The sequence below is a fragment of the Neolamprologus brichardi genome, chromosome 3, assembly GCF_056152115.1.
Source record: "Neolamprologus brichardi isolate AB-2024 chromosome 3, ASM5615211v1, whole genome shotgun sequence".
Classification (NCBI taxonomy): domain Eukaryota; kingdom Metazoa; phylum Chordata; class Actinopteri; order Cichliformes; family Cichlidae; genus Neolamprologus; species Neolamprologus brichardi.
Window position 1 is genome coordinate 16972768 of NC_142106.1, and position 25365 is coordinate 16998132.

The 25365-nt window shown below is 37.8% G+C and overlaps 2 protein-coding genes across 4 annotated transcripts in view; both read left to right on the forward strand.

Annotated features, from left to right (window-relative positions):
• Positions 1–11973: 11973 nt before the first annotated feature.
• The window catches only part of LOC148103660 (acyl-coenzyme A thioesterase 2, mitochondrial-like), a 139268-nt gene continuing 125876 nt past the window's right edge, over positions 11974–25365 (forward strand). For 2 of the 3 annotated variants that reach the window (XM_087832702.1, XM_087832712.1), the window contains exons 1-2: positions 11974–12984; positions 13808–13909. In XM_087832702.1, coding sequence (XP_087688828.1) covers positions 12839–12984; positions 13808–13909 — 248 coding nt within the window. In that variant the 5' untranslated portion in view covers positions 11974–12838. The remainder of the gene's footprint in view (positions 12985–13807; positions 13910–25365) is intronic. The other variant, XM_087832715.1, reaches the window with a different exon arrangement.
• Positions 13831–18976, forward strand: LOC148103661 (acyl-coenzyme A thioesterase 2, mitochondrial-like). The gene is made up of 4 exons (XM_087832744.1): positions 13831–13909; positions 14143–14598; positions 16446–16633; positions 17686–18976. Exons 2-4 carry the CDS (start codon positions 14148–14150, stop codon positions 18292–18294), a joined length of 1248 nt encoding a protein of 415 aa, XP_087688870.1. The 5' UTR covers positions 13831–13909; positions 14143–14147; the 3' UTR covers positions 18295–18976.

Sequence of the window (25365 nt, forward strand, 5' to 3'; positions counted from 1 at the left end):
GTTGTTTTGCTGCAAACTGAAGACTGAGATGTTACGGCAGTGAGCACGGGTGTCTTCCTGCTGCTCAAACTGTTTTAATATCAAATATTTTTACAACTTCATGCAATGCAAAAAAGTTTAATGAAAGTAGTTTCCACTGAGACGGATTTGCTCTTATGACAAGAGGAGTGATAGTGACGTTCACAATCAGTGGGCGGAACAAGTAACCACTTCAGACTGTTGCTTCATCTGACACAATTAGCAGGCTGGTTCATGTTTCCCACGCTCGCATTGTTACTTTGACTTTTGTCATACTAATGCAAAAATATCTTAAGTGATGGTTGTATCATTACAGAAATACAAGAAAAATAAACTTAAATATAAATCTTGTCAATAGTAGACTATCCAGATTGTAAACTATGTACCAAATTAACCCAATATTAAATGAGATATTCAAACAAATAAATACATAATGAAAAATAAACTAATAGTCAACTTATAGTTATAATAACTGCATGAAAAATCCTCAATACAAATTTGTAGCTAAGTTCTTCCTTTAATGCAAGACTCTTTAGAGCTCTGTCAATGTAGATGTACAATGCAATGTTGAAATCAGGCCGTTTGCTGAAGCCTCGTGTGTGTGTGTGTGTGTTCTGAGAATCACCAGGTTTTGTGTACAGTATTGTAAATAGTTCTGACCATTTGTAAAAAGCAATAAAGCAGAAGGAATGACCTGACTATTTATTTTGGTGTGTTTTCTCCTGTTAATTAAGTTAGGGAGTTTGGTGTAGTAATTGTCTTTTGTTTGTTTTTCTGTTTCTAAGTATGGTTAAGGAAGAACTTTGGTGGAATAACTTGTTTTGTTTGTTATTTTGGCCTTGGAGTTTAGGCTTTTTCTTCCACTAGAGGGTAGTACAACTACCTGCTCTAATTAAATAGGTTGCCAACTGCCAATAAAATAAAAGAAGATGAAGAAAAAATTTGTCACGTCATCAGTCACATCATGATCATTAACCAATGCTCACCGTTGATAGCAGAGTTGATAACCAGTTTGCAAAGAATACAGACATTTTTGCTGCCTGGTGGTGGGAAGCTGTAGGGGAAACACACAACTTAATTGGGAGACACAGAGTGATGCAGCAAAACACAGTAAGTTGTAAGCACACAGGAGTATCAGGTTATTATGCACATGCTGTCTTGTGGCAACCAATGAATTGAAAAAAGTTACAGGGCTTTTCTATGGAAGAAATATAGTATCATCAGAATTCAAGTATTTTTAGACATTGAACTTATAACACTGAATTTTTATCCTCCAAAATTCACCTGCCAAAAATTCACCTGCAAAAATTCGCCTGCAAAAGTGATGAACTTTTGACCCAAGCCAGAGCAATCAGCACTAGAAAGTCGAAAGTAGTCGAGCGGCTCTCAGCCAATTAAATTACGCTGTTTGATCACATGACACCGTTAGCCAGCAGTGTGTCTCCTAAAAGAGAGCTGTTTAAAGGTGAGTGATTAAGTTTTTCTCCTAAATAGAGATCATTACAGAACACCTAGTCCTACTTAAAATCCCATTTATTTTTATTTTATTATATCATCTACTCGAACTAAGGAAAACGTTTGACTAACTCAAAGACAATTTCCATGCCTCCCCTGCCTGTCTGCAGAGGCAGTTTTGAATTTAGGAGCAGCAAGATGGCAGCGGCAAACCCTGGCAAACCCGTCTAAAAAAAAGACGTGAAAGCGCATATCGCTTTTACTCTCAACAAGCAGCGGGTGCTGTAACGCAGTCAGATCTTCTTTTACTCTTATACTGTTTTGTGGATCAGGTTTAAAACTACTTATAAACACACACACACAAAGTAACTCCACCAGAGTGCCTAATTCGGGTCACTTTTGCTGGTCCAAGCCCGGATTAAGGAGCAGGGTTGGAATTGTGACATTAAAAAACAATAATTGCTAAAAGAAATTTAATTTGTAGTTCTAAATAAATTCTAACTGCATTTAGGACGTTTTTTGCTCACTTTATGTCTCGTCCACGATGTTATTTCTCTCTCCAGCAGCGTAGGTTACAATTACATTAGCATGACCAATTATGCAAATTAGGTGATGATGTCATTTAGCGACTTTTAGGACAACCAATAGCGATTTTCCTTACTGAGGAGTTGGCAACACTGATCACAAGTGATAACTCAGATGAGGAAATGGAAAGAGGAAGAGAGGCAAAGAGGGAGTCACAGGCAGAGCCTAGAGAGAGTGTTGAGGAAAAGCTGGAGGCTGGAGTGAGTCAGAGAGGAGGAGTGAAGCCATAAGGAGAACATTCTCAAACCTACTTCACAAAACTAAAACCAAACATCACACCCTTTGCTAAGAGGAGAGGATGCCAGAGCTTCTTTAATTGGCAGTTGAGAAGGATGTTAAAGTCAATTACAGTGATGTCACTGACATTTTTCTGACATGGTCAACAGAAAATTACTGCTATGATTTGGGACAAGACATGAAAAGCATTTTACTTCTTCCTGTTCTTTCCAAAACACATCAATTGTCCTTTTCTGTTTTGTGATTAATAAGATGTTTCATTTATCCTCCTCTTGGTTTATCTCTGTTTTACTGTTATGTAAGACCCGAATTAGGCACTCTGGTGGAGTTACTTTGTGTGTGTGTGTTTATAAGTAGTTTTAAACCTGATCCACAAAACAGTATAAGAGTAAAAGAAGAACTGACTGCGTTACAGCACCCGCTGCTTGTTGAGAGTAAAAGCGATATGCGCTTTCACGTCTTTTTTTTAGCGACTTTTTTTGGAAAAAAAGTCGCTAGGGGGTCTGAAAACTCGCTAAATATAGCGACAAAGTCGCTAAGTTGGCAACACTGCTTGTGATAGGATTTCCGGCTCTTTTTAGAGATTCGGCTCTTTCGGTTTGGCTCACTAAAAAGAGCCGGCTCTTTCGGCTCCGAACCGGCTCTTCAGGTTGTTTTGTTGCTTTAATTAATTTATTATTAACAATAATATAAAATTATGCACAAATGGAATTACTAACGTAAAAAAAGTGGTTTTATTTATATATGTTTATATATAAATATATGCGGTGGCCCCTAGAGACAAAACACGTACAAACTCCAAAACACATTTCTAGCATGAACTGAACTTCCAAAGAAGAGCTACTAGATCATTTAAATTACACATTTGAAAGCGTGTGTGTATTGTTTGTGTATTTATACACAGGCACTCATATATATATTCAAATAATTTAAAAAAAAGTTCATTTACCTGTTACTACCACACACCAAATCCGGTAGGTGGTACTTGCTGGCTTGTGTAGCCACTAGGTAACAAAAGCTCAACACTGCGCCCTAACATCCTGGAGCACTTCTGTTGTCTTTTGTACGTGTTTTGAGTTTTTATGTGCTTCGGAGTTTGTACGCGTTTGTACGTGATTTGGAGTTTGTATGTGCTTCTTTAAAGCCTCTCTCTGTCTCTCGCAAGAAAAGTTGACCCACACAACAAAGTAAAGCTTTTTTCGGCTACGAGCCGACACGGACCCCGCCGTATTAGTCAGAGGTCCCTTTACTACGGTTTGGAGCCGCGGACCTTCAGTAATAGTAATAAATCACAGCAATAGTACATTCACGTAGTTGTAAACAGCATGATAATATATTAAGTAATCCAAAGTATTCAGAATACGTTACTGTCATTGAGTAACGTAACGGAATACGTTACAGAATACATTTTGGGGCATGTATTCTGTATTCTGTAATGGAATATATTTTAAAAGTAACCTTCCCAACACTGCTTAAGGTATGATCTGATATGAGGCGGACAACAGACCGGTCTAAAAAGATTTAAAGGTAGGCACAAGCCTGTTCAAAGTAAAAGCAAAATTGTGCATATTGGATGAATTCTAAATTATTTGTTCGCCGAGTTGATGATCGTCACCGTCAAAAATTTCCTCAGTAGTGGTGAAATTAAACTAAACTTAATCATTTATAACCACATGACCCATCACCTTTTCACTTCATTAATTCACTGAACCATATTTATTTTTCTGTGCCAATGTATAAAGTTTATGTTTATGCCAAAACAAATTGGTCGGTACCGTTTTTCAAGGGAGGACTAAAAGAAGTCCTTGGAGATGAAGACGTCCCTGGAGATGAAGAAGTCCATGGCCCTCTGTCTCCATCCTGATCCATTGTCTCATTCTCTGGTGTTTTTATTGCCTCCAGAGCTGATTGAAGAGGCTCACTCTCATCGCTTGAGTTATCTGAATTTTCCAGATCAACTTTTTCTAAAGGTTAAATGAAAATAAAACACCGCCAGTGCATTTAATAATTAAAAAATAATAATCAATTATTATATTTCAGATCATCCTAATAAAATTTACACTCTTACCTTCAGGGTCAATTTCAATATCATCAAGTGTTTGGCCTTTATAATGTGAAACAGTTCCATTCTCCAGTGCCAAAAGCAATTTGCTCATCTTAGCAAGCTGAAGTGTTCCCTGAGGCAAGCGGTAATACTGCCTGTGCACACATATGTCATGACCCAGAAAGTCTGCTAGTTGATCTGCTTCATTTTCTTGAAGATTAAGCACCTGCGACATTGTTGCGATATGTTTTCGGAGCCTTGTTGATGTTAAGATTTCAGGGTGTTTTGCTCCACTCTCCTTTGCAAACATTTGGATACAGTCTCTTTCTCGATAGGCAGATAAAGCTCCTGGTCTAGCAAACAGGTAAATGTTCTCTTTGGGGACGCCACAAGATTCACGAGTTTTCACAAGGAGCTCCATTGCAGAGACCATTGATGGTTTTAGGAGAATAGGAACTCCTCTCCCTCGTTTTCCACGGATTTCTTCTCTGGTGAAGAAATCACACATTTTTTTCTCAAGTGAGGTCAGACAAGCAGCCATGTCCATATTGATTTCTGACATTTTTCTGTCTTTAAAGGTGGACACCTCCATTCTTGATACCTCTCCTTCTCTTCTTCTGTTAAAAATGATCACTTGAGCAAGTGTCACTTTGGCAAGCATTGCATAGCTGTATGGAGTTGGAGTCAACCTCAGCATTCTTTCAGCACCACTTTTAACAGTCTCCATATGGCGATCCAAGCATTTGACATGATCTGTTAAAGGTAAAATCTGTGGTGCATTCCACTTAGACTCCTTCATGGTTGTTGTTGCACCTCTGGTGATCAGTCCCTTCCATCTAAAATTTTTTGATAGCCTTAAATTCTCTGGCAAATTGCACAAGGCTTAAGTCTCTGTCTTCTGAGGACAAATTGTCAGTCTCTACAAGCTCACAGATAATTCCCAGATTGTTGCCAATTTTTAGAGCTAAGGTAGGTTTCTGGAACGTATTTCTTTCAGGACTGTACCCAGCCACCTCTTTCACTGCAGATATCAAATGGTTGACGTTTGCAGGATAAATCGGTTCCTCTGCGTTTTGAATGGGGGTATTCTTCTGAGCTATAAGCAGCAGTCGCCCAAGTTCCCTAAGCCTTTGCCTTATGTAGTCATGTCTGTTCTTTCTTGAACCATTTAGATTATAAAGGTGCTGTCCAAACTGAAGAAGAAGTTGGTCATTTTGGATTAATTGAGTTACCTCGTCATATTTCATGCAGGAAATCACAGTTTTCAAGCCCTCTCCAATGTCACGAGCAACAGCAGTTTTCAGTGCACATTTGGATCGAACCCGCTGCTTTCCACTCTGGGAGTCTTCTTCACTTTCTTTCTTTGCTGGGCATCTTCTCATGTGCTTCCACAGTGTTTTCTTAGAATAGAGTCCCTGGCAGTGATAACAATGACTGTAATTAATGCCCTTTGTGGATTTCTTTGGTCTATAGCAGGCCTGTAGCTCACCAGCCCCCCTCTTCACAACACTGGCATTATGGGCAAAATTTCCATGTCTTCTAAGGATGTTCAACCTATTGCGTCTCTCTCTTGAATTTTTGGGATGTTGAAATGCACGAGCAACCTCTTCCTTATTTTTATGTACAGTCTCCAGGTGTCGTGCAATTTTTGATGTAGGTTGGAGACAAAACAAACAATAGTTTCTCTTATCATACACACGGCAACTTCCAGACTTTGAAGGTGGTAACACTTTGAGTCCGAAATCTGTTCAGTTCTGCTTTTCTTCTGTGTACTTTCATTGCTATTTGTTGCACTGTGGGACGATAGCTTTCTCTTTCTTGGAGTTTTTAAGATCCTCTTCTTAAAAGTTGTGGCACCATTGCCTTTATTTAAAATTTCTGAATAATTATCTAGTTTTTGTGGAGATAAATCGGGGTATTGCAGAGAAGGCAGAGACTTTTGTGCAGTTGGATAAAGAGGTCCATCTTCATCTAGCTGAGAGGAACTTCCTTCAGTGTCTGGAACATAATCAGCATCACTATAGTCTGTGTGATCGGATTCATCAGAAGACGTTTCTGTATATGTTAAGACCTTGGGGGAAAAAATAACATCTCTTTAAGATTTAAGACATGATAGAAGTATTTTTTGTGACAGATTAAAAGTTAGAGCCATTTAAAGATAAATAAAACATGTATATTAAACATTTTCCACCTGTTTTTGTCTTGAGGACCTCTTTTTTGAGTATTCAACGAAGCAATTCTCAGATGCTGGTTGAAGTAATGATGTTGTGGCAACTATAGGAGGAACTGCAGCCTTAAAGGATGGACAAAAAACAAAAACTGAGTTTCTAAAAGTATCATATTATTACAATATCTTTTTGATATCTATAAAATCAAATAAGGAAATATTAAACTGTAAAAGTAATACTGGTTATAGCATAAAATTCAACACTGGAATCACTGGTTTGAGGATATACATTTGAAAAAAAAAATGTCATTTAGAAAATAAGGTTGCATAGGGTATTTTTTAAGAGGGATATGAAAATTAATATTAAAACAAACCTAAACTGCACAGCAGTGTACTTGTTTAAATTCAAAGACTTGTTACCAATATTTCAGCTACCTTCTGCGCATCTTGCAGAGTTTCCCTGGTCCTCTCCAAGGAGAAATCATCAGAATAATGTAGTGGCTATGAAGATACAGAAATTTATTATATAGCAGACATATTTAACAATAATAAACAATCTTTGTGTTTTCAATTACACAGTACTTCTATGGACAGAACTTTGTTAAATTAGTTAGGTAATAAATGTATTGTGGGTATAAGAAAAAGCATCATGTAAACAAATGACAGCCTAACAGTAACTGTTATGCTTATTGTAGCTGTTAGCTAAAACCACTAATTTAGCTTAGTTTGCCCTGGGTTCAGCTTTGACAAATGTGATCGACTGTTATTATTATTAGGCCTCACACTTATAACTTTTGGGGACGTTTCTAACACAAATACACTCTGCTTTAACTTAAATGAGGACAGTAAATGGCAAACTGAACTAAGGCTACTCCTAAGATACTGATGAGAACGTAACACTTACCTGAAGGCAGTGTTCAAGATCGCCGGTTTGGTTGCTAATCTCATAGGTAGATTTATCCTGAAAACAGAGACATGACTTCACTTACAACTACAAAAACATCACCAACTACAGTCATAATTAGGCCTCACACTTATAACTTTTGGGGACGGTTCTAACACAAATACACTCTGCTTTAACCCTTTAAGACCTACCATAGAACCAAGTCCGCCAGAGCTTATATTATATTTTTACATGTTGTAGAGCCATTTTTGGGAGCATTTCAAGTTGCTATACATCAATACAACCATTATAGCCTAAATTTTAATATTATGTATTAAGTGTATAGTAATTACCTAAATTGCAAGAAAGTGCAATAAACTACAAAAAAAAATTAAAATCGTTTTTGTTTTTTAACATATATTTCTAGTTAGAGAAATTTAAGAGGCTTATCCCTCAAAACTATAAATATAAAAAAGTTGCACAAAATAGTTTCCCACCACAGGAAATTTATTTTGAGTGTCTTCATAGTTTTATTTTTGAAATACACCAATTTTTATATACTGCAGGAAAAACGAAAATAAATATTATAGTGCAAATTTGCAAAAAAGCAGCATATGCATCAAAATAAACTATTTCCAGCAGTGCAATTTTAGTTCTAAGCATCCCAGAAACGACACAGAAAGTCATAAAGTCAAACATAACTTTTAAAAACACCAGCAAAGGCTCATGAGGCCCTGATGGTAAAAAACTACATTTCCGCAAAAATGACGTCACTTCCGGTTTCGGGCAGGTAATGGCGGACATGCAAACGTTCGCGCTGACGTCTATTCCAACGTAGGAAGTGTTATGAACAGCTGATCGGATCGGCAAAGCGTGTTTCTGGAATATTATGTTTTTGTTGCTGCAAGCGCTTTTTATGCAGTTTTTGCAAAGCTATATGTGGAAGGAAACCGTGACCAAGGACAAGCTGATGGCATAAGATGTAAGTACAACTCCTCCAGTTTCATATTGCAAAAAAAATTATTGCGCTAGCTTACGTGGTTGCAGTTCTACAAGGATTTAAAAGTAGTTGCGCAAAATGGAGCATACCGCTCTGACCGGTTTTGAAGGGTTAACCTAAGTGAGGTTAGGATATGTATTTTTTTTTAAATTCCAATCCATTCTTCTTTGGCAGCATTTTAATAACCTTGATCAGATTTGATGGTTTTGTTACAGACTTTTCAAAAAAGTGTTTTGCTATTCTTTCAAAAATGTGGGGATTAAATTGTGTTAAAATGTACAAAACAGTGATGTCATGTTTTGTGACGAGGACCCAGGCACAGAGAGACTTGATGAATTTAAGAAACTTATGATTTAATAAAGAAATTTGCAGACTTGCACAGAGAGGGTAAAATTATGATGACTGATAATGGAGATGAAGACAACAGACAATGAGGACAGGGAGGAACAGGGGTTTAAATGCACCAAGGAGGCAGTCAGAGAGAACTCGGGACAACTGGAGGCATTTATGGATGCAGGGACTGACAGAGACGGGGAAGAAGTCTTATTGTGATTAGTAAAGTTTACCTTGCCTGGATGGGCAGCTCTCTGGGTGCTCAGCACCCCAAAGCTCTGATCCTAGAATCGCCCCTGATCTGACTATAAGCAGTAGACTTTGATGTAAAACATGCAAATATTGCTCTAAATGAATCAAAAAGGGGGTCGGGAGGGGATAAAATTCCTATAAGGTGAGATGTTATTTCAAAGAAAATGGTGCCCTCCTTGTACAACTGTTATTTTTAGTTGTGATTCTGTCTGCAGGTTTTGTATTTGTTATAATGTTACAAGTGGCTCTGGCTTGAAAAAAGTAAGATCTAGATCAACTTTTTTACTTCCAGGAGGTGGAAACAGAAAAAAAGATCAGTAAATTATTGGTGTATCCTTGGTTGAGTCATCAGAAGGTTTGAAGTCCATCAGCTAGGGAACCTGCTTACCATGTGCAGACAGAACCCAGGTCAGGTCTTTAGATACACGGGCCTGTATAATAAACACACTTGTCAATAGAAAATTGTACTTAGTAGTCAGTATAATCTTTTAATAATATAAGTTTGCATATGGTAGTGATAGGATGTGCGATCCTTAATAGTCTGCAAAGGCTTTGTGTGCATTCCAGAGTGCTCTGGCATTCACACCCACATCCCGGGAGCATGGGAGAGGTCTCTTGACAACACTAGTTGTATCCAGGTAGTAGTTAAATACTTTCTGCAATATGATTTTTTTAAAGTCCTTTGCATCAAAAATGTTAAAACATTAAAATTACTTTCTTTGTTTAAAAGACATCCAGTTTAAGGTCAAGTTTATATATACATATAGCAGATTTCCAACAGTCCATGCTGCACAAAGTGCTAACAATGTAAAATGCCACTAAAATGAATAAAATGCACAACAATGATGAAGGAAAATCTAAAATAGAAAAAATACAGTGCCACTAAATATACTTTATTTAAGAAAGATAATTCAGCAATTGTTGCAAGAAGACCTAGAATTTCGATTACCTTAAGTCTAAATCTGTCAGAGGCACATATAAGACTTTAGACTAGAAACATGTTTGATTTGCAGAAACAGATAAAAGGAATCAGCTTTCCTGACCTTCTGTTCCTACAGTATAATGGTTAAAATCATGAAGGCCAAAATAAGTAAATATTCAGAATTGAAGACATTTGTCCTCATTCTTACTTCCTTATCATTTTCTTGCTTTCCTTGCTTCCATCATCATCACATCTAACAACTTCTTGCTCACTATCTGCATCACAAACATACCATATATAAGAATGAAGAATATTGGTCTGATCTTAAGCTGCTTAAAGCCTCATGCCACTTTCCACCTTTAATGGCACAAACCACATCAGGGTGGGAGGTGTGGGATGTGGGGTTTGTAGGCTAAAAAGGAGCTGATGGTCAGTCTCAGTCAGTGACAGAGCTGTAATTTGACAGTGTGACGTGGAATGATAGGATGTCCCTGGCACAGCAACCTTTGTCATGTTGACCTGGCTGCACTCACCCTCTTTCTAATGAAGTGAAGAAGATCACTTACTGGTATCTCTTAACTGGCATGTCCCTGGCACAGCAACTTTTGTCATGTGGACCTGGCTGCACTCACCCTCTTTCTAATGGTGTGAAGAAGATCACTTACTGGTGTCTCTCAACTTCACCTACAAGTGCAGGCTCTTTTCAAAAATAATGAAAAAAACAAAAACCTGAGTGTTTTGTACCATTGTACGATCAATGTAAGCTGAATAGATCTGGCCAAAGAGCTTCCTGTTGTTGTTATTATATATATATATATATATATATATATATATATATATATATATATATATATATATATATATATATATATATATATATATATATATAATGTGTATATATATATATATATATATATATATATATATATATATATATATATATATATATATATAATGTGTTAAGCCAGACGTTCCCAAAGTGTGGGGCCCGCCCCCTAGGGGGGGCGCACAGCCATTGCAGGGGGGGCGCGGCATGAAAAGGGAAAAAAAACCCAAAACAACGCTTGGACACTGCTAGCACGGGGCGCCCACACAAACGCAAAGCAGGAGATGAAGCATCGCTGAATATGTTTCAACCAACTTCATTCTAAGCCAAAGACTAGAAAATATGGTGAAGCATATCTTCCCTTTGGTTTCACCTGCACAAGTGCCGAGGTAGGTCTCCCTGCAGAACTGGTTTTCCCTTCGTTGGGAGCAGCGCTGGGCTGTTTAAATCACGGACAAACAGGATCCCACATTCTTGATTTGTAGTTCACAAACACTTGTTGTAATGACTAACTACTCCTGACATTTTGGAGATGTTTGCTCTTTATACAGTAAAGTTACAGCGGGATACAAATAATATCAGGCTGATCCTGCCATGATTTGTTCCCCCGGTTCAAATCACGGACAAACAGCATCCAACAGTTGTTTATGTTTTTGAACCCATTTTGCAGACGGATTTTTTGAAAAATGTATTGATAGCAATGTTGAATATTATTACACAGGAAAAAAAACAACTACATGTAAAATAATCACAGCGTGACGCCTCTGCCTTTGTAAATGGAGGGACAGTAACTGTGTGTAAAACCTGCAGACAGTCAGATTAACAGTATTTTGTCTCTATCTGCCATTCTGCAATTCATCTCATGTAAACAATAACGTGGCCACAGCGTGACGTGAAAAAAGGCACATACCTTTGACGTTGCGTGAAGAACTCTATATTCCTCGTCCACACATAAACGCAAAAATTTTCAAAAATACCCGTGTAGGTGCAGACGTAGTGTAAAAGAGTTAGTAGTTTATTTTCTTACTACCTGTAATTTATTGCAGATTACTTGTATTTGCTTAATTGTTTACTAAATGTTTGAGGTGTGAAATAAACCGCAATGGAGCAAAATATGGGTGTGTGTGGTTGGAGGATGTGTTCGTGCGTGCGTGCGCGCGTGCACGCGAGGGGGGGCGCGAACATTTTTCTTGTAAAAAAAGGGGGGCCCAGCAAAAAAAGTTTGGGAACCACTGTGTTAAGCCAACACATTGCCAGTCTCCCTCATTGCATTGTTCCTTTTGTTCTTCCAATTTTCTTCTTCCAATCATAAGGCTCTAATGACAGTTTTTTTCTGATGACATATGAGAAATACATGAGTCACAGCTTCTTTATTTGTCCTTCCAGTCACATTGCTGGCTTGATTTCATCCATGATCTATTAACTGATCTTACTCTTGACCATTCCTATTTCATTGCTTTGCACGTAGAAGTTGGTGCAATTTTAGTTTTCATTAGTTCACTTTCACTGTGTGTAAACTTCACCTTTCACTCTTGCTGCTTTCCTTTGCCCACAAATCACACCTATTAGTGAGTTAATCAATAACAGGTGCTGTTGTTGAGTGATGCTGATTTTGTTTTGTAACCATGGTTAGAACTTGTTATTAACTTGGTTATTATTATGTCCTCGAAATATAAAATTTTGGAAACAGACATGGAAAAATATAAATAGATGATCCAAAATGCTTTACAGGCTTACAGGCATTCAATTTCAAAGCGTGGCAAGTAGTAATATCGATACACTATTCCCTCTGCCACCTAACCCATCCCACCCCTTATCCTCTCAACCCCATTTGATAAACAGCACTTCAATTGTAAGAGTGATCCGGTGAAGCTAAAAATCCCTCTCAATAAATAAGAGCACTACTGAGGGTAGTTATGTGTCTTGGACTTCAACTGTGATCAAGTTTGTTTCATGACTTAACCCCCGAGGAAGCTTTCTGGCTGTTTTTCTATCTTTTTTTTTTTACAACTTTAACTTAACTTTATTTTTTCTGCATTTTGAAGCTGCATTTCCAGTAGTCTTTTTATATATTATTTGAATAACAGTGGTAACACTTTACTTAAAGCTCCAGTTTATGACACAACTCTTTCCTTTGTTGATTTTTGACTTTTTCAGTTTTGGCATTTCTGTGGATCATCTTCTGGACTTCTCTCCTTTTCCAGGACTGCACAGCCCTCTATTGCTTATTTACAGTCAGCTTCTGTTAACACTTCTGTTTTTGTAAGTTTTATTAACATTACTTTTAAATCATTTTGACTGTGAATTGATGTCCTTGGATTGGTTCTTCTCTGCTGTTCCTTTTGCCATTCCACTGGCATGTGTTTAGGTTTAATGAGGATAATTAAAATGTTTTAAGTGTGAACCAGAAAATGTAAAAGAGAACACTGAAATGAATGTTCAGATACTAGTATAGCTGAATAGAGGAATTAAACTGACTAAAATAGGTAATTCCTCAGCTGACTGTATATTTGTACTGAATATAGAAAATTATATTAATTGAAATTATATTAAAATAGAAAATCTATTTTATTAACTGTACGAAGATTGTTTTATAATCATGGGAGGGTTTCTGATGTAAAGTTCTCATACTGATATGGGTTAATTGACAGTTGCTCAAAGTTAACCAAAAGGTAGCACATTAAGACTTACCCTGTCATTCAAGGAAATCCTGTTAAACACATTTACTACCCCATGCAATATATTACATATGCAAATTTACAGCGTCTTGACAGTATTTTTACGCATTTTTTTTATTTAGTTTGTCCCACTGTATGAATATGTTATATGGGTGTGGAGTGAGACCACTTTATCCTGCAAGATTACCCAATACACACTGAATTTATCTCAAGGATTTTGTAGTTTTGTTGTAGATATTTTCATACTGAATTCTATAACTGAATACTGAATGAAGATCACTTCATGTTCTATTTCAGTCAACCAAAGAGTTGAGTTCAGTTTGTTCCACTGCTCCCATTTATCTGAAAGTTGACATGTCTGTGAAAAAACCACTCCTCTAATGCTGTTTTTCTTTTTCTGGAACAAGCAGCAGAAGAAAGAAGTGGAGGAAGGAAATCTCTCAGACAGACCCCCAGCACAGAGATAGATATCACTGTCACAGTCCTTCCAGAGAGCCAAAGATCTCCAGGTAGCTTATATAGTGGTGAAAGTAATGTTTCTGTCATGAATGAAGCCGGTTCTTCAGCATTACGTCATGATAAAGTTTTGTATTGGTTATCATACAAAATCAGCACACTGATTACTAGAGATGGGAACTGAGAACTGTTTTTTGTAGCAAACCGGTTCCCAGTAGTCCAGTTCATTGTGATTGTTAGTCTGCCTGCCTATCAATACTTATTGGCTCCAGTTTTACTCTTTCAGAAAAGATGTCCTCTCAAGTAAGATTGAGGCTGTTGCCAAGAGCCAGGTGTCTGTTCGATGAACCCATTAAGGTGAAGGTGGAAGGGTTGAGGTCCAGACAGGCGGTCACTATGAGAGCCAGATTAACTGATGAGAAGGGAATGGTGTTCAGCTCCTCGGCCACCTACAGGGCTGATGGCAGTGGGGAGGTCGACCTGAACAGAGATCCCTCACTTGGTGGGACCTACGTTGGAGTAGAACCTATGGGTCTCATGTGGTCCATGAGGCCAGACACCATGCACAAAAAGTTTCAAAAGACAAAGTCTCTGGAGCCTCAGTTGGTGAATTTTTCTGTGCACGAGGAGGAAGGCAGGATACTGGCAGAAGAGACAAATGAGAGGGTTCTGATTGGAGATGGGGTCAGTCGGGTTCCTGTCAAAGAGGGGAACATTAATGGAGTCCTGTTCACTCCTCCAGGTACTGCAGTTGTTCCAAGCTTTCTCTCTTTATTTTAATTAAATGACAGCCCGATGAGTGTTTCTGAACACTTCTGAACACCTGGGTCTTTGACCCAATGTTTTGGGTTTCTTGTGGATTTGTGATTGTTTCCTTTGCTGTAGGAAATAATTTTAGCTTTTTACAGTGTAGTCCTGAGTTTAGTTCTTTTTACCCTGAGTTTATCTTTAATCCTGGTTCATAATTTCTTGTTTGTTATTGTTAGGTTCCTTTTTCCTCCTTGTCTTGTCCCTTATTTACCTATCGTTTCAGTAGTCTCTCTTTATCCCTTCTGTCTTTGTCAAGTTTATGTGTATTGGTCTTTGTCTCTATGTTTGTTTCCTCATCTCTGTGATATATCTTCCTCTGTCCATCACTCTCACTCTCACTCTCTTATAGCTCTGTCATGTCTTTCCATCATCAAGTTGTGTGACGTAGGCTATGTCTCAGTTCAGGGGATGCATCCTTTGGAGGCCGCATTTGCAGGCCGATTACATCACAGCGACGCAATGAAGGCTGTCCCAATTCAAGGCTTTTTCCAAATGCGGCCGACAAATGCATCCTTCATTTCCCCGAATTTGAAGGATAGGTTTGGTGTATCCTTCGTGGCCTAACCTATCCCAGAATTCATAGCGCATAACATCAAGTTCCCATTTCCAACAATGGTGGCACATGTGTAGCTGTAATATCATTACTATTACTCTTTGCAATACTGTATTAATTAAATTAGTATTTATAACATTTTTATAATAATATAAAAATAATTTTCAAATGGGGCAATGGCAGAGGAGCACGGCTAAAGAGTTTGAAATATTACTCTTTCTGGGTCACAAAATAAACTTTTAACATATTTTCAAGCGAGAACTTCAAATATCTGCTCGGTTTATCAAGACATCACATATTTGCAAAAGTGCTCCGATGTTTTCAGAGACGTCTGTTACCCACTAGCTCGATAGCTGACGAGGTGGTCAAGGCTCACTAGAGCCGGCGAGAACACTGAACTCCCAGCACAATCATTTCAGACCCTGTGTCTTCTGCTACTCAGGTTAAACATGATATATAAGTCAGTTAGATAACTTAATGTTATTGTTTGGCTTTTTTCAGTATTTTATTTGTTCCCAAGTAAATCTGTTCGGCTGAGATTAACGTTTTCATACAGCTGAATAAACGTCAAACAGAAAACTGATTAAATAGAAGTTTGAGATGGTAGAGAATTTACTCTAATATCATTGTTATATTTTATATAGCAAGGAGCAGACTGCTGAGTTTATTAAGCTTCACCGAGACAGCAGTGGCACAAATCTGAAGGCTAGACCATCCCACTTCACAGCCTCGCACTTCCGGCCTTCTCAGTCTTCAGAGGACCCGGCCCACGTAGACCATGAAGGCCGGGTCCTCCAAAGGATGCAGCCCCTGAATTGAGACACAGCTGTAGTCGCATCTCAATGTGTTTTCAGTTGTATTTAGATAGTCATTGTCTCATGTGCTTGGTGTTCAGTTTTGCATCCACTGTCTAATCATTTAGATTATGCCCAGTGTTGTTTCCCAGGTGTTCCCGCTTGTTATCCTGTGTATTTAGGTCCTCAGTTTCCTTTGTTCGTTGTCACGTCATCAGTTTTCATTTCAGTCCATCTGTCAACTAGTTTAAAGTTCAAAGGGTGTCAAGCTTTTATTCAGTTATGGCTGTAACTGCTGTCTTTCTATTGTTCTTTTATTTAGTCACACAATAAAGTGACAGAGATTAGAGCTTAAGGAAAACTAGAAATTAAAAATGAAAAAGGTTTTTTTTTTCATTGACAGAAGAAAATTTTGTGTCTACTATGTTCCAGGAGAAGGTCTGTTTCCCGCTGTCTTGGATATATCTACATTGAGATCTGAGAAAAGAGCCAGTCTACTGGCTAACAAAGGCTTTGTCGTCCTCTCTATATGTGTGATCGAAGCCAAATCTGAAATTATGCAAAAGATTCATCTGGACCACTTTAAGGAAGCAATGGATTTCTTAAAACAGCAACCTAAGGTGAGTTATTTTAATGAGCACTCGTAAGGACTGAAGAAGTTTTGCCTTTTCCAGAAACATGTATTTGTTTCTTTTTTGTGGACCCTGAAATTCAGCTGCTGGATTCCTCCAGCTAATAGGGTCCCCAATGCTCTTAATAAGGAAAAAATAAAATAAAACGGTCACATTCTGAGAACATTTCTCATTTTCTTTTGTTTAGAGATTTGGATAAGTGAATTAGTTTCTCCAAACAGAAAGCTGCAGCCAGCCCAGCACAGAACCCAAATATGGGGAATTGGTCTGGCTAAGCTAACAATAAAATCAACCTACCTGTTTCTCAAAATCTTAGTAATTATTTTCTATAATCTTGTTAGGTGAACTTAAAATATGAACAATTTCATTTTTTCTACAAAAATCAAGTTTACTACAGTAGATCAGCTTAATTGGTATCTAAAAGGATAAAATCAATGTACATAGCAAAAATAACTATGAACTTTATTGTTTTATTTAATTAAATATGATAATTTAAAGAATATCACATACAAAATATATTATTGTGAATGTTTGACTCTTTTATTTCTAAATGAACCCTTTCATCCATAGTGGTCACTACAGTGAACAGCTATTCAAAGGCAGTTTTCTTGTATTTGTGTCAGTGTTGTTGGTATACTTGCACATAAACCACTACATTGGACACTGATGTGTCACTCCATACCCTGCCACCCACTGGTTGTTTAATGTTACTATAGATATATGACTGTCATGCGTGAATTATGACAACCTCAATCAGGATTTTTTCTCAAATATTTGTATTCATTTTTTTATGCCTAAAGATGAATAGAAACACTCAAGAAAAAAAATCCTGATTGAGGTTGTCATAATTAATTCATGAAAGGGTTAATTTTGCCATCAAAGGTTTGTCTTCACTAGCAATAATGCCTTATCCATTTCATTTGCAGGGATGATGAATGGTCACACTCTCAAAGTGCATAAAAGGTTTAACAAATGAAGTCAGTCCTAAGCTCGAAGTGTTTCTATAAATTTTATCAGCTTTAGTTTGTGTTATTTCACAGGTGGGCAGTAAAGGAGTTGGCATAGTAGCAAGATCAAAGGGAGCAGACCTTGCACTCTCACTTGCTACCTTTGTGCCAGGTGTCGAGGCTGCAGTATGCATCAATGGCTGCAGTGCCAATGTGGCGATTCCTCTCTATTACAAGAAACATAAGATTCTCTCACCATTAGGATGTGACTGCAGTAAGTTGGTTCCCACTGAGTCAGGTGCCAGTATTGGAAAGTATGTTTGTGAAGACCCGCTAGCAGAGAAGAACAAGGGCAGCCTCATCCCCATTGAACGAGCAAAGGCTCATTTCCTCTTTGTGGCTGGAGAGGATGACCTCTGCTGGGACAGCAAGGCATACATGGACCAGATGGTGGAGAGACTGAAGCGTCATGGAAAGGAGAACTTTGAGAGTGTGTCTTACCCTGGAGCTGGACACTTGCTGGAGCCACCTTATGAACCCTTCTGCCCTTCTTCTGCACATAGATTTTTTAGGTATTTAATCTCATGGGGAGGTGAACCCAAGGCACACGCAGCAGCTGAGGTCCACCTGTGGATGAAGATCCAGGAGTTCTTCAGAACTCACCTGAGTTGTGATGCTGGACAGACTAAAACCAAGTTATAAAAGAAAAAAATAATTATAAAAACTGAGTAACCCTCCTCTTGTGTTAGCTTTCTGTTATCATCTCTTATGTTAACGGGTCAGTTTTGACCCGTGAATTAAATCAGTTATAAAATACACTAAAAACAATAAGTGATCATCCAATTTGTTTCTCATCTTTTGGTTATCATGTTAGGCTTCCTTATCCATGAAAATGTTGGTTTTAATGCTTTTGGTGTGGGCCTGTGGGTCTTTTTTTGTCACTATACCCCTCGATTTCAATTTAAAAAAAAAATTGTAAAATTAACCTCAAGAGAATCATATTAATAAATAAAAGGTTTTTGTGTTACCTGACTATTACTGAGGGGTATAGGACACATCTCTTAAATAAATCTGTTTTATTGATTTTTTTCATTTTAAGATTAATTACTAAAATGACATCTATGGTGTTACGGGTCAATTTCGACCCATAGATATTTACATCAAGAAAAGACAAAAAAAAATTGTTGTTTTTTAGCAGTAGACCTTTAATATAAACTGAAAAAAAGAAAAAGTCCACTCCTCCTTTCTTTTGGTTATAGTCGTGGGTAATTGTGGGCTTTTTATCACTTCCCAATGATACAGCTACATCTTTGTGAAGTTTCCTTTGTGAAGTTCTTGTCCGAGGTCATATCTGGTAAAAAATAAAATAAAATATTACAGCTGATATTGTGATCCTGCAGTCATATCGAGGACCACACATTTTCATTGTTTCTTCTCAGGGGTGCCACTCACAGCTTTGACTGTGAAAATCTGTACATTCCAGCCATAGTTGGTTTTTGCATCACAGGCTTCCCAGATTTTTCTGCCGTATTTTCCTGGCTTACTGGGTATGTATTGCCGGTAGGGGCATTTTCCTCGAAAAGTGGACAAGACGTTCATCCACTGTCACCTCTGGCCCTGGGATGAACATCAGGGGAAGAAGCTGCACCCATCTCTCCCAGACATCCCTGATGGGAGCAAGCTTGTCAGACCTTGGTTTGGTCTCTCTGTTGTCAAATCTGAGGACTCCTGAATCAAAATGATATCAAATGTGTGAAGTGACATCGTTGCCCAGAAAATGATCAGATGTGTCTGTGTCTTCTGGATGATAGTCCACATTGTCTTCCTCCTAGAAACCTGCCCATCTGAATCTCTATGCTGCTCTGTGTCCTCTCCTTCATTTTCACCAAAAATATGATGCAGAACTTGGCTCACTGTGAATCTTCTTCTCATTTTTGTATGCTGCAAATTGTAAATGTGCACTCTGGAAGTCAAATGGCCACTCAAATGAGTGAATTCTTGACATGTCCCATCTTTATTTTGTTTTGTTTTTGTGCAGGTATACTGCAAAAAACACGCAAAATAAGAATCCCCTAAAGCTCATATGATTAGGAGAGGAGCTTGCTGTCAATGTTTTAGCTGACAGTGCACTTATAATTTCAGTTTTGGCTTTAATTATTGCTTTATACTCATAATATTATACCTGGGTCGAAACCGACCCTAACAACACAAAGGTCATAATTTCAACTAGGGCATTTTATAATTTAGTGAAAAGATTTTTTTTTGTTTTATTTTGTAGAAATAGAGGTTCCTGACAAAGTCAAAAAGCCTTGATACAATAAACAAATGTTTGTGATTTGTTTTATGCATTTGAAATTTAAAATGGGTCGGTGCCGACCCTAACACGAGAGGAAGGGTAACAGAAAAATAAATAACATCAAATTAATTTAGGACAACTTGTTAAAAATGTGTGATTCGTAGAAGAGCCGTGATTTGTATGAGTATCTTCCCACTTATCTTTCAAGCTTCACTGTTTCTCTGTGTTTGCCTCAGTTTGTCCCTCCCTCAGCTGTCAATTTGTTTGTTCCTTCACTAAGTATCCTCACGTCTCTTCCTGTTGTTGTTGTTAACGGTTTTATTCTTCACAGACTTTTGTTTGGACTTCTCTGGAGCATCATTTGTAGATTCGTCTGCTTTCCCTGTGCACTATTCTTGAAAGCAGGTTCAACAAGCTCCGAGTCCAACAATTAACTCCGAGTTACTTAACTCAGCATTAATTCTGTTTACTCTGCATCTGACTTAGGGGCGATTTTAGCCCAGTTTTGGAGGTGCTTCAGCACCCCCAAAATGAATCAAAGCACCCCCAAAGATGTCTTACTTTTTTTGAAAATATTTGCTGTTTGTGGGACACACTACTAAAAGTATAAAAAGCATACAGTACTTGATTGAGATGGAACATTTTAACAACAAAAGTATAGATAACCCCTCCCCCCTCCCAAAATGGTTTGTTCCAGCTCGGCTCTCTCCTACTTGCTTTAGCGCCGTTGCTGCCAGAGCGATGGTGGCTGAGACGCAGCGGAGCAGAGGTGGAAGTGCCTGGCTTAAAACAGGACATATTAGCTGCATTTAACTTTCAGTTACTCTTTATATAGTTAGGTAGGAGTCAGACCATGTTTCTTTTTAACTGAAAAACATTACACCAGGTAACCTGCTGTGTTGAAAATAGGGCTGCCACGATTAGTCGACTAGTCACGATTACGTCGACTATCAAAATCATCGACGACTGATTTAATAGTCAACGCGTCGTTTGAAGCTTTGTAAAATCACAAAAGACGCAGGAACAAGTAGTAGAATTTAAGAGTGTAATAACAGACTGAAACAGAAGATGGCAGCACTGCATGTACAAGGATGCCAGCTGCCGTTAAACCCCGAAGAAGAAGAAGGAGCTGTGTCCCAGAATTCATAGCGCAGTCCAGCTCAGTTTCCAACAATGGCCGCAGCTAGTTAGTTTTAATATTACTCTTATTATTCTTTCTGGGTCACAAAATAAACGTTTAGCATATTTTCAGGCGAGAATGTAGCTGTGTAAACCTCAAATATCTGCTCAGTTCATCAAGACACCACATATTTTCAAAAGCGCTCCGACGTTTTCGGAGACGTCTGTTACCCACTAGCTTGATAGCTAGCCGGGGGCAAGGCTCACTAGAGCCGCTGAGAACACCGGACTCCGGCAAATCGCTTTCACACCCACTGCAGTCTTTCGCTACTCAGGTTAAACATATATAAGTCACTTAGATAACTTAAAAATGTTATTGTTTGGCTTTTTTTTAGTATTTTATTTGTTCCTGAGTAAATCGGTTAGGCTGAGATTAAAGTTATAGTTTTTACACAGCTGAATAAACGTCAAGCAGACAACTGATTATCAGAAGTGTGAGATGCTCGAGAATATACTCCGGTGTCCCGTTATATTTTAGATAACAATAAGTTTATTAAACTTCACCGAAACAATCTGCAAATTTCATTCAAATTTAATAAACTATCATCTTGTCTTTATTTTTAGTTAGCACATACCTTAAACACTTAGAACTGTAAGCTAATGATAGTTATATGAGAGCAGATGCATGCTGGTGCAATAAGCTGTACGCTGTACATCCAATGGATGCATGATCTGATTAGTCGACTAATTGCAAAAATAATCGGTGACTAGTCGACTATCAAAATAATCGTTTGTGGCAGCCCTAGTTGGAAATGTGTTTTCTGACGATGTTTGCTCTTTAGTAAAATTAGCGATATTTGACTGCCCTGTTGATCTCATTGAAATGTATACAGCTTATTTAAAATCTAAAACTTAACATTGTCCGTAGCCTGCTATTGTTACCACTGTCCTGTTTGAAATGTAATGAGAGAAACTGGTTATTTTGCCATACGTGCATGTGCCGATATTAAACCCAAGGTACTAACTAGCTAACTGACTGGATGCCCATTAACCTTATAACTCCTGTTGTGTGTGTGTGTGTACAGATTGTCAGTCCAAAGAGGGAGAGAGGAAAGAGGGGAACATGAGGACAAAGTACAAGATCAGGAAGTACCAGGTAAGAAAACAGACAGGGAGTACTAACAGGCAAAACAGTAACTGTTTAACTGGCAAAGAAAAAGAAAGACAAACAACTCATACAATCTGGAAGTTGTGTTCTCCCTATATTAAAGCTGCTACACAGAATCTGCAAAACAAACTGGGTTGTCAGCCCTGGCACTGCATTACCATATTGAGCTTCAGTCAGAGGAAGTCACGGTTGCCAAAGACTTTATAAAGCTCAAGAGTGAGGCTGGCGCCATTCCAGATATGTTAACATTGTACAATCTTCTGGATAATCAGATCTTCCCCAAACTGAAAACTATTATTCAGGTTGCCGAAACAAACCCAGTTAGCAGCTGTAGCTGTGAAAGGTCTTTTAGTGTCTTGAGTCAGCTCCATACCTGGCTGAGAAGGACCATGGGTCAAAGCAGACTCCAGCACCTGGCTGTGATGTCAGTTGAGGAAGAGATGCGTGAGAGACTTGACCACCAAAATGTGATAGACAGATTTACCAACCTCAAGGTGAGGCGACATAGGTTAAAAGAAAAGAAAAAATCTGCAGAGCCATAGTAGTATCTGCAGTAAAGATCTTTTCATACATTGTATATATTGTACCAAAGGCCAAGTGTCTCCATTTTCTAATAATATTTTGTATATTTCAAGGACTCTTCTATTTTTGGAGTGTATTTTGTATGTATCTGTATTGTATTATACAGACACTTTAGAAGTGAATCTCTGTCCAAAAAATGCACACAGTTTACTTTTTACTCACTATGAGCATCATTTATCATTTTCCCCCAATAATTAAGGTTAGGATATGTATTTTTTTATTCCAATCCATTCTTCTTTGGCAGCATTTTAATAACCTTGATCAGATTTGATGGTTTTGTTACAGACTTTTCAAAAAAGTGTTTTGCTATTCTTTCAAAAATGTGGGGATTAAATTGTGTTAAAATGTACAAAACAGTGATGTCATGTTTTGTGACGAGGACCCAGGCACAGAGAGACTTGATGAATTTAAGAAACTTATGATTTAATAAAGAAATTTGCAGACTTGCACAGAGAGGGTAAAATTATGATGACTGATAATGGAGATGAAGACAACAGACGATGAGGACAGGGAGGAACAGGGGTTTAAATGCACCAAGGAGGCAGTCAGACAGAACTCGGGACAACTGGAGGCATGACTGAGAACCTTCACAGACATAAATTATTGGTGTATCCTTGGTTGAGTCATCAGAAGGTTTGAAGTCCATCAGCTAGGGAACCTGCTTACCATGTGCAGACAGAACCCAGGTCAGGTCTTCAGATACACGGGCCTGTATAATAAACACACTTGTCAATAGAAATTTGTACTTAGTAGTCAGTATAATCTTTTAATAATATAAGTTTGCACATGGTAGTGATAGGATGTGCGATCCTTAATAGTCTGCAAAGGCTTTGTGTGCATTCCAGAGTGCTCTGGCATTCACACCCACATCCTGGGAGCATGGGAGAGGTCTCTTGACAACATTAGTTGTATTCAGATAGTAGTTAAATACTTTCTGCAATATGATTCGTTTGCATCAAAAATGTTAAAACATTAAAATTACTTTCTTTGTTTAAAAGACATCCAGTTTAAGGTCAAGTTTATATATACATATAGCAGATTTCCAACAGTCCATGCTGCACAAAGTGCTAACAATGTAAAATGCCACTAAAATGAATAAAATGCACAACAATGATGAAGGAAAATCTAAAATAGAAAAAATACAGTGCCACTTAAAATACTTTATTTAAGAAAGAAAATTCAGCAATTGTTGCAAGAAGACCTAGAATTTCGATTACCTTAAGTCTAAATCTGTCAGAGGCACATATAAGACTTTAGACTCTAGAAACATGTTTGATTTGCAGAAACAGATAAAAGGAATCAGCTTTCCTGACCTTCTGTTCCTACAGTATAATGGTTAAAATCATGAAGGCCAAAATAAGTAAATATTCAGAATTGAAGACATTTGTCCTCATTCTTACTTCCTTATCATTTTCTTGCTTTCCTTGCTTCCATCATCATCACATCTAACAACTTCTTGCTCACTATCTGCATCACAAACATACCATATATAAGAATGAAGAATATTGGACTGATCTTAAGCTGCTTAAAGCCTCATGCCACTTTCCACCTTTAATGGCACAAACCACATCAGGGTGGGAGGTGTGGGATGTGGGGTTTGTAGGCTAAAAAGGAGCTGATGGTCAATCTCAGTCAGTGACAGAGCTGTAATTTGACAGTGTGACATGGAATGATAGGATGTCCCTGGCACAGCAACCTTTGTCATGTTGACCTGGCTGCACTCACCCTCTTTCTAATGAAGTGAAGAAGATCACTTACTGGTATCTCTTAACTGGCATGTCCCTGGCACAGCAACTTTTGTCATGTGGACCTGGCTGCACTCACCCTCTTTCTAATGGTGTGAAGAAGATCACTTACTGGTATCTCTCAACTTCACCTACAAGTGCAGGCTCTTTTCAAAAATAATGAAAAAAACTAAAACCTGAGTGTTTTGTACCATTGTACGATCAATGTAAGCTGAATAAATCTGGCCAAAGAGCTTCCTGTTGTTGTTATTATATATATATATATATATATATATATATATATATATATATATATATATATATATATATATATATATATATATATATATATATAATGTGTTAAGCCAACACATTGCCAGTCTCCCTCATTGCATTGTTCCTTTTGTTCTTCCAATTTTGTTCTTCCAATCATAAGGCTCTAATGACAGTTTTTTTCTGATGACATATGAGAAATACATGAGTCACAGCTTCTTTATTTGTCCTTCCAGTCACATTGCTGGCTTGATTTCATCCATGATCTATTAACTGATCTTACTCTTGACCATTCCTATTTCATTGCTTTGCACGTAGAAGTTGGTGCAATTTTAGTTTTCATTAGTTCACTTTCACTGTGTGTAAACTTCACCTTTCACTCTTGCTGCTTTCCTTTGCCCACAAATCACACCTATTAGTGAGTTAATCAATAACAGGTGCTGTTGTTGAGTGATGCTGATTTTGTTTTGTAACCATGGTTTGAACTTGTTATTAACTTGGTTATTATTATGTCCTCGAAATATAAAATTTTGGAAACAGACATGGAAAAATATAAATAGATGATCCAAAATGCTTTACAGGCTTACAGGCATTCAATTTCAAAGCGTGGC